The sequence below is a fragment of the Rhipicephalus microplus genome, chromosome 6, assembly GCF_043290135.1.
Source record: "Rhipicephalus microplus isolate Deutch F79 chromosome 6, USDA_Rmic, whole genome shotgun sequence".
Lineage (NCBI taxonomy): Eukaryota > Metazoa > Arthropoda > Arachnida > Ixodida > Ixodidae > Rhipicephalus > Rhipicephalus microplus.
The window spans coordinates 102,571,614-102,587,498 of NC_134705.1; the positions used below are offsets into that span (position 1 = coordinate 102,571,614).

Sequence of the window (15,885 nt, forward strand, 5' to 3'; positions counted from 1 at the left end):
GTGGGGATGCTCTCGCTGTCATCCCGGCACCTGATTAGTTCTCGGGCCGCTGCGTCTGCATCCTCGTGACGGTTGTTCACGTTTAGTAGGTCGCTCTTGTGGGCTAGGAACCTCTTTATGGTGATGGTTGGAAGTGACGACGTTCCGAGGTTCGCGAGGCTCTAGCGAGCCCCACGATCCGCTCAGCCTCCCTTTAGGCCGTGCTTCTGGCGTAGTTCTTGACCGCTGTTTTGGGGTCGCTCAGGATCATCCGAATGCCCTGTACTCCCATCGGCAGGCCGATTGCTACCTCTTCTGCCTGGCATGGGGTCTTCGCTTTAATCGTACCCACTTCAATCAGCTCACCCGTTGACGCCCGGATGACTGCCATCGCGTACACACATCTCCTATATAAATGTTTAGCCACGTAGACGAACGCGGCATTCGCGTCACTCTTGTACTGCTTAGCTAGGGCAACTGCTCTCACCTTTTGTCTTGCCCAGTCCTTCTCCGGGTTCATGTTCTTTGACAACGGGAGCACTATGATGCCCCTTGCCGTTTCATCCCTCAGAGGGACCTGGCTCTCAAGTTCGTTGTCTTTCGAACCTACATGAGTGGGCGGCTTGATTCCCACTCTCTCCAGGAGGCTTCTGCCTGCCTTTGTGCTGTTTAGTTGAGCTAGCTGTGCCATTCGTTGGGCCTAGTCGATCTCTGTGAGTGTTTTGTGCACCCCCTGAGCCAGCAAGGTCGACGTTCTTCTGCCTAGCAGTAGACCCAGGGCGTTCCAGTAGGCTTTCTGATGGCGGCGTAAATCTTCTCTTCCTCCAATCTGAACACGCGGTGGAAGGTTCTCGCGTATGCTGCCTGGCATGCGAAGGGAAGGTGACCGTGTTGCATTTTCTTTATTTAGTGACACGTCATGAAATGACGATAAAGATACGTAAAAATGTTGCACGCACAGACATATGTTGAAGAATTGCAGATGTTTAAATAACCAGTTGTTCGCACTTACACAACGATGCCAAATGAAACGTGTGCATTAGCAACACCACAAGCTCCCATGAAGCGCTGATGCTCGCGAGGATGCTGGCCCTGGGCACTCCTACGTAAATCAACTTCAGCTTATAGCAACTAACCACAATTAACATTAATCTGACGTGACGGCGGTATCAAAGGAGTACTTATGTAATGTTTATGAAATTGGGTAGGAAGCACTGCAACCACGACTGATGTTTCACGAAGATTAGCGTTTATCTGTAAACTAGTTCCGAGACCTGGCATAGCTCTGTGGTAAAATGCTTCATTGCCACGCAGAATGCTTGGGTTATATTCCAGCTGGAACCCTGACAATTGTTTTTTGCATATCGTCGGGTCAACGCTATTGATTTTGAGGATTTCTTAACCCTCGCGCATTGATGATGGCGAGAATAATGCCTTCCTTATGGCTGTTACCCACTCGGGGGCAATAGCCAAGAATTGAAGATATGCAATTTAAGGCCCTCGCACGTTAATTTGCCCGTGTATCTTCTCGTTTTTTCTCGGGTCAATCACCATACCATCGTACCAGCGGCACAAACTCGCCCGTGGGTATGTGCCACTGTCTGGTGGCAAGTGTTTGACGATGTACGCCACGGGATTGTGGCAATATTGATGTCTTGTCCAGCGCGTCATATTCGTCAAAGCATTCTACCCTCCCATGTTAATTTAGGTTAGATAGATAGATAGATATATGAATATATATATAGATATAGAGATAAATAGATAAATCTATACATAAATATATACATAGAAACGCTCCAATTCACTGTAGTTTGCTAAGAAATGCTCCGCATTTAAAACACTGAACGTATCCTTTTGATGATTAGACACTAAGATGCGTGTTTATTGATGGGCTTATCACCAATATTGTATGTCAGCAAACAAACACTTGAGTCGAGCATGTACCCTAATTTTCCTGTTCCGTTATTTTTCTTTCACCGTCACTATAGCTTAGGCTCAAGGACCAGATGTGCAGCAGGCGGACAATCTGTGCAGAAGGGACATGTTGTGTTGAAATCAATTTGAGGCCTGGACTATGTAAACCGTTAGGAGTACGTGGTGATCAATGTTCACCAAGGACTCTTTCTAACGTGTATTATAACTTTTGCCCATGCAACGTTAATCAAGGTAAGTTATACATACATACATACATATATAAATATATATATATATATATATATATATATATATATATATATATATATATATATATATAGTGGGAGTAATAATTCAATTGGCCAGTTAGTCTTTGTGAAGGTATGGGATATGGCACAACGGGAGCGTTGTCAACAAGGATAAATATATTTATTTCCCAACAGTTTCGGGAGGCATCCTCCCTTCATCAGGGGATGACTTATACTGACATGAATTTCCAAACTTCGTTGCCGCCGCGTCCCTCTCGCCTTGAAACATGTTTGCGAGAGTGAGAGGAAAGTAGAAAAAAGGGGGGGGGGAGAAAAAAAAGAAAAAGAAAGAAAAGAAAGAAAGTAAAAAAGAGGAAGAAACACTGTCAACACTGAGAACGAAACTAACTGTCTGTGTACGTCGACATACGTTTCTTATCACGTGCTGTTCAGTTCTCGACGTGTGTCGGGCCACCCAAGATTGTCGCCGCGGTGCCGGGAGGGTCCGTGACGGCGTGCGTAAAGAAAGACTTTCCCCGTAACGTGTTGGTCGGCGGGCGGCGTGCGTAAAGAAAGGGTCTCCCGTTAATGGGTCGGTCAACTTTTTTTACCTTTAATCTTCGTCCGTTTCCCTTCAATGGTCATCAAGTGGTAGGCGAACGAAAACACTTTGTAAGCGCATATAGATAAAAAAGGAAGAAAAGAGAAAGTGAATGAAGAAAAAAACGAAAACAAGAATGGACAGTGTACACGTACGAGTCAGTCAGAAAAAAGCATGGTCTCCAGCTATCAATTTTTGCCACCAATTTCCTCCTGTCTTACTTCTCGGAGGCAGTTGAGTTTACCGGGGCCCTCGTTGATGCCGGCTACTAATGTTCGAAATTTGAAAATAAAATATGCCTCAGCTGTTCGCGCTCGCGTTTGTTTGAGAAACCGGACTGCAAAGGAGTTACGCTGATATTTTCAAAACTGTGATTTCGCAGGCGCAGATGTCTAGATAAAGGTAGCTTCGGCAGTGAAGTGGCGTGGTACCGGTGATTATTGAACCGCAGACGAAATGGCGTGTCTGTTTGGCCGATATAATCTTGTCCGCAGATGTTGCAATGTAGCATGTATATTACGTTTTTGGAGTCACAATTAAGGCTTTCTGTTATGCAGACTTTGAAATCCGAGAAGTTCGCTTTGGATTCCTGTGTTGTGACCACCTGTGGGCATACCTTGCATCAAGCTTTTCCGCAGGGATGGCACTCTGATTGAAATTTGGGGGTGGTTGTTTCTGCTCTGACAAGAATGTCCTTCAGATTTTTATCCCGGCGGTACACCACGTGAGGTGGCTTCGCGAAGATAGAAGTTAGTCGTTTGATTTGCCTGATTATGTTGAAATGACGGCACAGTATGTTGTTGATTCGTGGCGCTGATGAGGAGTAAGTTAGTACAAGGTTCGTTCGCGAAGTCGTTTTAGATACTCTGTTTGGTCCCTTAATAATATCATTCCTGCTCACGTTGCGTGCACGTAGTATGGCATCGTCAATAATGTCTTCCGGATAATTTTGTTTCAATAAGGAATGCTTTAGGTGTACCGCGTGTCTGTCGAATTCCCGCATATCGGTGAATATTCTTCGGCACCGGTAGGCCTGAGAATATATTATACCCGTTTTGCAATGCTTTGGGTGACTGCTGTCGAAATGCAGGTACATTTGACGGTCTGTAGGCTTTTTGTAAAGGTTTGTTGACAAGCGGTCATTTTCGACCGTGACAGTGACGTCCAAAAAGTACCGCTGGGATAAAAATCTGAAGGACATTGATGTCAGAGCAAAAACAACCACCCCCAAATTTCAATCAAGGTGCCATCCCTGCGGAAAAGCTCGATGCAAGGTATGCCCACAGATGGTCACAACACAGGAATCCAAAGCGAACTTCTCGGATTTCAAAGTCTGCATAACTGAAAGCCTTAATTGTGACTCCAGTAACGTAATATACATGCTACATTGCAACATCTGCGAACAAGAATATATTGGCCAAACAGACACGCCATTTCGGCTGCGGTTCAATATTCACCGGTACCACGCCACTTCACTGCCGAAGCTAACTTTATCTAGACATCTGCGCCTGCCAAACCACAGTTTTGAAAATATCAGCGTAACTCTTTTGCAGTCCGGTTTCTCAAACAGACGCGAGCGCGAACAGCGTGAGGCATATTTTATTTTCAAATTTCGAACATTAGTAGCCGGCATCAACGAGGACCCCGGTAAACTCAACTGCCTCCGAGAAGTAAGCCAGGAGGAAATTGGTGACAAAAATTGATAGCTGGAGACCATGCTTTTTTCTAACTGACTCGTACGTATACACTGTCCATTCTTGTTTTCGAATTTTCTTCATTCACTTTTTCTTTTCTTCCTTTTTTTCCACATGCACATACAAAGTGTTTTCGTTCGCCTACCACTTGAGGACCATCGAAGGGAAATGGACGAAGATTAAAGGTAAAAAGAGCCGACCGACCCATTAATGGGAGACCCTTCCTTTACGCACGCCGCCCGCCGACCAACCCATTACGTGGAAACTCTTTCTTTACGCACGCGGTCACGGACCCTCCCGGCACCGCGGCGACAATCTTGGGTAACCCGACACACGTCGAGAACTGAACAGCACGTGATAAGAAACGTAAGTCGACGTACACGGACAGTTGGTTTCGTTCTCAGTGTTGACAGTGGTTCTTCCTCTTTTTCACTTTCTTTCTTTTCTTTCGTTTTCTTTTTTTCTTCCCCCCCTTTTTGTTCTAGTTTCCTCTCACTCTCGCAAACATGTTTCAAGACGAGAGGGACGCGGCAGCAACGAAGTTTGGAAATTTATGTCAGTATAAGTCATTCCCTGATGAAGGGAGGACCCCTCCCGAAACTGTTGGGAAATATATTTGTCCTTGTTGACAACACTCCCGTTGTGCCATATCCCGTACATAATTATATATATATATATATATATATATATATATATATATATATATATATATATATATATATATATATATATATATATATATATATATATATATATATATATATATATATCTTGTATTAGCATTCATATTGGCAACAAGCCAGAACTTCTCTCGTTCGCTTTCTCCATATACTTTATGAAAGTCAGTAACTCAATGATAGCAACAGGGTAATATAATAATCTACTCGGATTGTATTTCACCATTCAGAATATTTATGACATGAAGACGTGGCTATAAAAACATAGAGTGAAATTTTGAGGGTGTCCTTGAATACCTGCGTATTTATAAAAAAAGAAACGTGTCTTCCTAACAGCACTTAGTTCACATGTATTTGAAGCTGTGCGATGACAGAACACCTTATGATCTCCATTAACTGGAAGCGCAGCAGAATATGCGTAATTTTTCGATAAATAATTATTATATGGTAAAGGCCACTCAGGACTCATTTTGACGCGTTGGCACTGAAGGCGCATCTAGTGGTAATAGTACCTCAAGGTGCAGTCCCATTTGGATATTCCCTTTTGATGTGAACGAAATGAACTTTTTGGTGAATTTCAACTTCGAATGCTAAAGGCAATGTTTTCGCAAAAAAGAAGCTCTAATACGAGCTTGTTGTAATGAGATAGTGGAAGTGTAGCACTTATGAACGATAGCGAAGCAAGTAACCAGAAAGGCAAAAAGTTTGACTTCACTTGTATGACGAGTCTCGTTTTATATAGGTTCCAAAAGTAAGAACTCTTGCATTCACTCTCTTTTTCTCTCTCCTCGTCTCTTTCATTTTTATCCCATCTTTTTTTATTGAAACAAAGTAGCTTGCGTGGCTGTTGCTCGAAGTTTCACGAATATGCCCTACCATTCCGCAATGTTCTCAGACATAAGTACTTTGGAAGTTATCATCCTACAACTCGCCTAATACGGCGTAGTGTGATTTCCTAGAAATCTAGTTTTCACATTTGTGCAGTAGTAATCACGCAAATTCCTTTAGCATTTCTAAACGTTCGCTATGTATGCCAGTTCGGTAAGAAATTCTCCTAAATCATCGGGGTTCCCTACTGATTATATTTTCCTACGTTAAAAGGTGTTTTCAATTGCACCAGAAAAGACTGTAACGTTATCTTTAACACAGAATCATAAAATAATTCATTTTCTGTAAATGACAGATTAAGCATCTTTACCTGTTGAATGAAAAATAATTGTTGTGTTATGGCGAAAAAACGGCAGATATACTAGTGAAATAAACGTTTAGTATTTTGTTTCAAGTGGTTATGGATACAAGCCCTCCTGCTTGCCAAGGAGTGGTCCCACAAGAGATGCACTCCATTGCCTGAAAATACATCGCAAAAGAATATTCTGATAAATGACACATATTCGTAAGAGTCTCTTTTACGCATGTATTATTGCGTGGCAGATCGAATGTATACATTGATCTCCTGTGTAAAAACTTGTCAATCAGCAAATGAGTGCTTGTTTAATTGGGATATTCCCTTAGAATTACGTTTCCACGGAAATATTGAACTGCTTCACTGAAGGAGTCTATTGACTCATCAATCGGCCGCTGAAATAGTTTTCAAAATCTGTGAAGTAGAAAAGGAGTAACAGAGATTGGCAACACGCTCTACTTTATCTCTTCTCTCGTGCCGAAGAGTGCTGGATACTAAGCAGAGGAGGGATGGCATGCGGGAAATATGGGACGTCACGATTGCGTCTCAGCGTTGAGCACTGTTTTATTCAAATTTTTTTTCGAGCACTTCACTCATTTCAGTGATATTTCTGGCACGGGTGCGGGCCCATGATGGCTACCCTCATTGGCCACAGTAACTGTGCAACACACTAGTGTCGAATCAGCGAGTGGCCGTGCTTTTGTGCATATGACGTGGTCATTTGGATCTATGATATAATTTTTCGAATAAAGCCAAGGGTCATTAGAATACTTTAAAACTGATTATTAAATTACATGTCCTGTTCTGTGCTCTAATGCTTGGCTTGCGTGCCCTCTGGAGCCTCGAATACAAATCGGGACTGTACCAAGCGGTCTTATTTTCTTAAACTTAGCCGCGAATGTCCTACCGATGAGGGGATAGTCGGCTTCGGTGTCGACATTATCTGTGGCGCTGTAGCTGTCGATGAGGACGTTCAGGAGTCTAGTTAGTCGTCTAGCTTTGCAGTTAGGTAATGGCAACCTCTGCACTGACGTTGCATCATTAGGTCTTCTTCTGGCCGCAATTGTGGGCGTTGGAACTACGTTGACGTTGTGGTGCGCTCTTGAGGTTTCGTGGCAGCGTCGATCTCAGTGACGGAGGATGTCCGGTAGTTCGTCATGCAGCAACCACACTTCCATCGGTTGCTGACATTAGTCTTCCGAATTCGGGCAAGGTGACTGGCCTCGAGTTGAGCCAGTGTATGGCCGGCGGTGAGACGACAGGTATCTGTCGGGTGACAGCGGATGGGAAGGTCCTGCTGCAATGTAGTCGGTGATATCGCGGGGTCTTTCACTCCGCTGAGAACAGGGCGCATATAAAGCCAAACCACGGTGTCCCTTCTGGTGGTACTGGCAAGGGCGGCTGCTATGGCCAGCTTCTCCGCAGTAGAATAAGAGAGGTTGGTTGTCGGGGGCATGCTACACGCCTGTTTTCCTCGGAGCATTGCACTTGCCTGCGGGTAGTCGGTATGGCGTCAATGGCAGCGGTGGTTGGTGGCGGAACTGCGACGGTGAGGCCTCTTGGTTTGAGCGTGAAGGTGAAGCGTTGCGTAAGGCTGCATCAGTGTAGCTAATCGCTTGCGGCTGAGGCAGCAATATTTCGGAAACTCGAAGCGATTGCGGAACTTCTTCGTGGACAATGTCGGCAATCGAATCAATTGATTGATATAAGCGGTTTAACGTCCCAAAACCACCATAAGATATTGAGAGACCGCCATAGTGGAGGGCCCCGGGAATTTAGACCACCTGGGGTTTTTTAACGTGCACCCAAACGTGAGCACATTGGCTGCAACATTTCCTCCTCCATCGGAAATGCTGCCGCCACAGCCGGGATTATATCCCTTGACCTGCGGGTCAACAGTCGAGTACATTAGCCACTAGACCACCGCTGCGGGGCAGCAATAGAATCAACTGGGGGCTTCGAGGAAGGCAACAGCTTGGGTAGCTCCTCCCGCACGATCTGTCAAATCGTTTCACGTATGTAGTCAGAGCTGAGGGCATGAGAAGCGGTGCTGTCTTAAATTGATCTCAATAGTTTTGTCAGGTACACATTTCTAGCGTATGTTCGATTGCTGTAGTGTTTGAAACAAATACTTGAACTGTTTTTAGGGTTGTGGGTGTTTCGCACAAGTACCGAGCACAGCCCTTGCTTGACCCCGCGCACCAGAAAAGGAGCTTCTTTTCAGCCATGGTGGGGTCAGCGTGGAGAAATCGCTAGGTCATCTCTTCGACGAAGATGGTCAGGTTCTTATCAGGAAGTTGCACACATGTCTCCAACAAAGTGGTGGCCCTTTCCTTTGGAGCAATGCTACTTAACGTGTTCATGAATGATCCGAGGAGGAGGTTTAACGTTCAAAGTGCAGACTCCCTGTTATCAAACCAGGTCTTTACCACGTCTTCTAGGTAGAAGGAGACGTGACACAGCTTCGCTTGTGTTTTCCAGCGTTTGAGGGTGGCCACTCGGTCGTAAGTTTTCAACCGGCTTTCCAGGTCTTCAAACAACAATCCGCCACATTTCGGTAGATTTTTCAGCTACTGCATCGCTACCGCTGTCACAGATGCTGTGGCTATCATTGTGTCTCTTCTCGTTGTTGCCGTGGCTTTTGTCTTGTCTGTTAGAGTGCCATATTGGCCAGCTAATCCTTTCAGTTTGCGGCTGGCTCGACTGTAACTGGTGGTGGTGATCTCTTCTCCGCTACATGGGCCGGGTTCATAGCTTGATGGGGGAGTAGGTTAGATGAAAAGAGCAGCACCTCCACCAAATGCTACGGAGCCGTGACGTATATGAATGTAGTAAACTACAGGTAAAAACAAACTGTTTATTCGGCCGAACTTGTCGCCGATCAACGAATTGTCAGATTACAGCAATACACACTGCATGGAGAACGGTATTGTGAAAGTCGTATATCAATCAACTGACAAGCAGCAAAGCGCGTCGGCATTTATACATGTGCCGTCGACTAGTCCAGCATTGTCGCCGGCGGCCATGTGAGTTCTATAACAACCTGATTAATTGAGTTATATGTGGGGTTTAACGTCCGAAAACCACCATATGATTTTGAGAGGCGCCGTAGTAGAGCACTCCAGAAATTCCGACCATCTGGGATTCTTTAACGTGCCCCCCAATCGGAGATCACGGGTCTACAACATTTTCGCCTCCATCCATAATGCAGTGACGGCAGCCGGGATTCGATCGCGTGACTTGCAAAGAATAACCTGTTTTTTACCAAAATAATTTACTACAGTCACGAAGCTTCTCGAACACTAAAGGATGGGTGTGCGCTACTCATTACTATATATATATATATATATATATATATATATATATATATATATATATATATATATATATATATATATATATATATATATATATATTGTGACGACGCGGGATCGACGAGCAACGACTGCAACGACTTTTTTGTCCTTTGCGCTCGGCCAAGGACGCTCGCGCTGCTTCGTTGTCATAACACTGGCACATATGTGCAACATTATTCCCCCTTTTAAGAAAAACAACGCCCCTATGTTAAACGTTCGAGAAGCAAGGCGATACCAAAACTGCACACTTAGTCACTGAAAGTAAGGCTTCATCTGAAGCACGTGGACAATTTCCGGTGAATGCAGCGCTTCGAACACTGCACGCCGTCCGGAACAACCTCTTATTTGACCTCACTGATGCGTCGTGGAACCTTGTAGGGTCCGAAGTATCTTCGCATCAGCTTTTCGGAGAGACCATGCTGACGAATAGGTGTCCACACCCATACTTTGTCGTCCACGCTGTATATGACGGGTCTGTGCCGGAGGTTGTTGTGTTTGGCATCGTCATCTTGTTGTTGGGTGATTCGCAACCTGGCAAGTTGTCTGGCTTTTTCTGCTAGCTGGGTAAACTCTTCGGCGTCCGTCTTATTGCCACCATTTTTATGAGGCAGCATTGCGTCTAACGTTGTCGTAACCACGCGTCCGTAAAGAAGACTGAAGGGTGTCTTCCGAGTGGTCTCCTAACGAGTCGTGTTGTACGCGAACGTGACGTAGGGCATATTGACGTCCCGGTTCCTGTGCTCTACATCTGCGTACATTCTTATCATGTCAGCTACAGCCCAAGTATGCCTTGAGTGTAGAAACTGTGGATAAAATAGGTTGAATTGTCGTGAGGAACGGACGAAGTTTGAAGGCCTTGAAGGTTTGGTAGATCGGTCTTTGTGGGCATTGTCGTCTTTCCTGCTTGCATGCTTGTGGTCCTAAACTGATTCGTCGGTTCCTGAACCATTTTAAGGTAGAAATAGTGAATTCTTGTCTCGTTCGATGTGTCATGAGGTTTCGGAGCTGTAGTCTTAGGCGAAGTCTTGATCTCTTGGGCCGAATACTTTTCTGGCGCCGGTACCTTACGTGAAAATGCCTCACGTTCCGTATTTGTCCTGAAAGGCTTGATTTGCATCGTCGTCCTTATTGGTAAACTTCTTGGAAAGTCTAAGATTTTCTTGGACTTGCTTTTCCTGGCGTTACTCATGATACTGTGAGAGACAGAGGGGGAGAGGATTCGCATTTGCAGTGGAGCGCGGACGTAACTTTAAGAAGCTTGCTCACATAACGCTTCGCATCTGAAAGAACAGCTAGCCCAACGTATGGGCGTTGTCTATTTTCTTGTCTTGTCTTGTCTCCTAGGAGATCTTCTCTTCGAAGTACAATGCCGATGTCGACGAAGACGAAGTCTTATGGACGTTAAACTTTGCCTAGGTGGCATTGCGAAAAACGCATAGCAACGTCGTCCTATGAGAGGCAACGTCGTCCTATGAGAGGCATAGCAACGTCGTTCTATGAGAGGCAACGTCGTCCTCTCATAGCAACGTCGGCCTTAAATGGGTAGTGCACAAAGAGCCGTCCGCAAGCGAACGTGCAGGGGCCCTCCTCTTTTGTTGGTCTTGAGGTGCGGTTTCCTAGAAATCAAGGACCTGGCAAACTTCTTCTTTCAATCCAACCTCGCTTCATAAAAGTAGGAAGCTCATAAAAACGAAATGCGGGCACAATGAAAGAGATGCTTCATTTATTTCAGCGTGCTGAAACTGGCAATTTAAAGAAAGCGAGCATCGCATGACATCGAGTTCGAATAAAGCCTCTGAAGTGCATTCTGTAAGGATTAAATGCGTTGAACTTGGCAATGCACACGAAGCCAAAGTGGTGAAGTGCATACGCGAACAATCTATGAGATCATAAGTATGAAAATCGCTTTATCCTGTATGAATGGCACAGGTGATTTATCGCTTCCTGTGCAATAAACTGTTTTATTACGCATGCACGAATGCACTGTTGACAGTTGTCTTCAGTTTATATATACTGCGAATGAAGATATATGCGTGTTCTCTTTCTCAGTGTACAACGAAAGAGAAAACCGACTGATTTATGGATATGTGGGGTTGATTGTCCCAAAACCACCATATTGTTAAGAGAAACGCTGCAGTGGAGGGCTCCGGAAATTTCGCCCACCTTTGGTTCTTTAACGTGCACCCAAATTTGAGCACATGGGCCTACAACATTTTCGCCTCCATTAGAAATGCAGCCGAGGCAGCCGGGATTCGAACCCATGACCTGCGGTTCAAAAACCTTAGCCACTAGACCACCACGGCGGGGCGAAAGGCAAAACCGATGCCTCCAAGTTAGTTTCGGTCATCGCAGAGACCAACGGCGAAGAAAACTGACTGTGGTCACGATCATTTTCCGATTTACCTGTATGACACACGTATTCGCATTTCCTGGTTAGAGGCGGTTAAAGCCCTACCTACGCAATGCTATGTCGTGGGGACCACTTCAGATTATCGGTCGTCATGGCGTTTGCGATGTTTGGCGCGCCCGGGCGTCACCTCTCTACTGTTGTACATCCCACACCGCGGTCAAAGGGTCTGTTAAGCTTTATAATATATATTGCCATGGTTCTCAGTCAAGGCTGCTCAAAACAATAACAGGAGACCTACATTATCACTAAAGAAGAATGGCGATTTGGGCTAGTTGGTTTGAATTCTTGATAATAAGGGTTGCAGCGCGAGCACGAATGTGCTAGAAGAAACAGACGAAAGTCGAGCTACGGAAGGCAAAGAGGACAACACGAGCGCTGTGTTGTCTTCTTTGCTTTCCGTACCTCGACTTTCGTCTGTTTCTTCTAGCACATTCGTGCTAGCGCTGGAACCCTTATTATCATGACTACTTTATAACGCTTACTTGTGCGAATGGCTGTGGAGAACTCGAGCAAATAATTTACCCAACACGTTCGCAAAAGCCTGTATTTAGCGCTCTCACCATTGTGTTTTGCGAACGCTACAGAAATCACTAAAGCTGAAGTCATTTACGTCCGTGGCAATTGACGACGCAAGCGTAGTGCAGAATGGGGTCTTCGTTTTTTGTGGAACGTAGAACTGTTGCGTCTGCTTTCGTTTTCGCCGTCGTTCGGGTGAGTGTACCAGCAAGCACTTCACCGCGGTTCGATGTCACGTCCGACTAGCGCAGAAAAATTCGTACCTCTTTTTCTGAGTGTTCAATACGCAAATACATATATTATTTCACTCAACCGTTGTTTCGTTCGCTTTAGTTGCACTTGGTTGCGTAGTGAACTGTGCAAGAGAGTGCGGCTTTACACTACTCAAAACTGTGTCGACAGGTGGCACTGCGTGTCCGCGAAACTCCAGAGTCTCACGTCTATTTTCCCACTTCCTTGTGAAAGGCACCGGTAAATGTACAGTTGCGCTAAGCGCGTGTTTAGGACGGCATCCAGAGCACCTTGGCACCTGCTAACTTTCCACTGCTGCAACCAGAATTCTGGGACGGTGTCGAGGCTTCCATGGCGGGCTCGGCACGGATTTCCACAAGATTCCGCGATACTGGCAAACGACCATAAGCGTGTGAAGGCCTTCTCTAGAGAGCGGAAGTTAGTCGTGACGCACCCCACTTTCTGTTATGGCAATATGTTGGGATGCCTTTGCACCCCTCTCTTTCTCTTTTTCTAATAACGTCACTATATGGGGCTGATGGGCGGTGCCCCTCTTAACCAAGTGTCCACCATGCGCACGGCTATGTTCACGCCAAGATACGCCATATATGCGTCCTTGGCAAGGAATGCCGCAGCCGTGAGCATCGGCTGCAACACCGCAGCCTTGACGCCAGGCTCAAAGGGTGCCTTCCCCTACTACGCTCTGGAAGCTTTGCGTATTTTGACCAAACTATCGCATCAGCTCAACCGCATGATGTAGACAAACTTCGGCTTCCCGCCTGCTGCTTCGCTGCAGTTCGCTGCTCCGGCAGTACTGAAGTACCGCAGCTTCTTGGACAACCTCTCCTGGTAGACTGAGACCATCTGTTCACTCGGCACCCTCCATATCTGGCCGGCATATTGAAAGTGACCTAATGCCATCGACCACTTTCACAATTCTGGCATGTCATGGCATGTCTATGACGGCGTCAGGCTAAAATGAGGCAGGTACAAAATAAGCATGGCAAAATAAGCAGGTAAAAATAGCCCCACACAGCTCATATGCTTTATTATTGTCTCTCTTGCAGAATATTTGAAGTGGTGAAGCAAATGTTTGGTGCTTTTTGTGTTTTGACACAAAACATTTAAATCTTTTTTCAGGTACGTGCGAGAATGGGATTTGCACATAGTGCAATTTCAGGAATACTCATTTGTCGAATGGTTTTGTGGAGATAAAATAAAAAGTTTTTATTTTCAATGTATTGTGAAACTTCTAAATTCTCTTTCTTTGAACTGCTGAGTGTTGCAGTGCAAAGTGATCAAGTATATTTACAAAGCACACAGAATTAAAAAATGAAAATTTATCACATACTTCTTATATTACGCGACAAGCTATCAAATTTTTAAGAAGAAGCATATTTCGATCTACTGCATGCACTTTTGGCATCTACCTACGCGTCTATCTATCTGACGGCCTTCTTCTGGGTTATTTCGTGATTACCTTCTTCTTTTGCGGTACACCAAAATTAGCATGGGAGGGCAATGTGATTTTACGTATACGACTCTCTGGTCATGATATGAATAAAGCTGTGATCCCATCGCGTACGTCGTCAACAGTTTCCACCAGACAATGACATATATACCCCTAGCCGCGAGTGGGTTTGCGGCACTGGTATGCGGGTATGCGCTGCAGGTGGTTGACACGCCATATATTCACAGGAAGGGCGAGAACACTCGGGGAATTTTTGCATAGGAATGTTAGCAAAGAAATACAGCATACACAAAAAGCTGCGAAGGTGCTCTAGCGCTTCCTGCGTTCAACCAGTCTCTTCAAACGACTGTTATGTGTATTTATTTCCAAACTTATTTCATATCTCTCTATGTTCTTTCCTGCCCCCATTTCTCACTCCTGTACAGGGCAGCAGACCAGTTTTCTAGTTCCACATCCATGTCTCTTTTTTTACTTTATATTTATCGCTCTCTTTAGCATATCCACGGAAGGAATAGTGATGAGCGGGGGGAAACTTCGGAGGGTTCTATCAATAAACCGTAAATCCTCCGTTCATACGTCGGCCAGTTCGTCTGTCTGTCTGTTGTCTGCCCGTACGTCTGTCCATCAATCCGTCCAAACCTACTGAGTGAGTCATAGAACCAGGCAGTCACGTACCAAGGGAGCCATGCATGTACAGACCCGCGGCTTAAGGAGTCCCGCTCCTGGAAGCTGATATCAGCTGCATTGACCCGACCATTGTGAAAAAATTGCCGCCTACATCTTTCCACGGGGAGAACTAGAGTAAATGCGTCATAGAGTGGTGGAGCCATTGCGCGATTGCTGTGTGATTGGCTATAGTTTAGGAATGCCTAATTGTTATTTCCAGTCTATTATCCTTATTTATTTATTGAAGGGGAAGCGTATATTAAAAAAGGAATGGTGGACATGGTGTAAACCACCACCCACCATTGCAGTGGATTAATGTAGTGGATGAATGATGTAAAACGTCCACCATGGTGTATCGTGTGGTGTGGTGGATGCTGCAGTGCCGGCAACGCTTGAGCACGAAATGGCGTCAGAATCACCGTGATGAGCTGCCACATAATCAAAAGAGAATCGAATAAAAAACGATGTATAAACACCCGTCCCGTAAAAAATTGAAAAACAGGCTATCACAGATGGTCGAACGTGCAACCTGTGGATTGCCATTTGGAGACACTAACAACTGCGCCGTGCTTTTTATGCTTTATTGCCTGTTCATGGGCGCGTAAATCAAACTACAAGCACAACAAAAACAAGCAGCAACACTCCGACAGAAACTAAAATTCCCTAAGTACTACCAAGGGCTGTACTCTCGACAACCACTCAGGTACAATTTTCTGAGTTTTGTGTAGTTCAACAAACTTGGCCTTACATTCGCGGAAATACATTAGTGCAGGCTGTGCACCCTGATGGCAACGAAAATCCGCCATATGGGCCTGCCATAAACAGTAAAATGCACATAGCATAATCAAATTAAAAGGCATTCTCCCTTCGTCCACTATTTGCAGAAATCTTATACTATATAAATTTAAAGTTAATTCCTTCTTTAACGTCAATTGAAGT

General features: G+C 45.1%; 1 protein-coding gene across 3 annotated transcripts in view; it reads left to right on the forward strand.

The window, feature by feature from the left end:
* The window catches only part of LOC119167429 (uncharacterized), a 154,425-nt gene extending 140,379 nt beyond the window's left edge, over positions 1-14,046 (forward strand). For all 3 annotated transcript variants that reach the window (XM_075866301.1, XM_075866303.1, XM_075866302.1), the window contains 2 exons: positions 1,968-2,145; positions 13,950-14,046. In XM_075866301.1, the coding sequence (XP_075722416.1) occupies positions 1,968-2,145; positions 13,950-13,978 (207 nt within the window). In that variant the 3' untranslated portion in view covers positions 13,979-14,046. The remainder of the gene's footprint in view (positions 1-1,967; positions 2,146-13,949) is intronic.
* Positions 14,047-15,885: the final 1,839 nt, after the last annotated feature.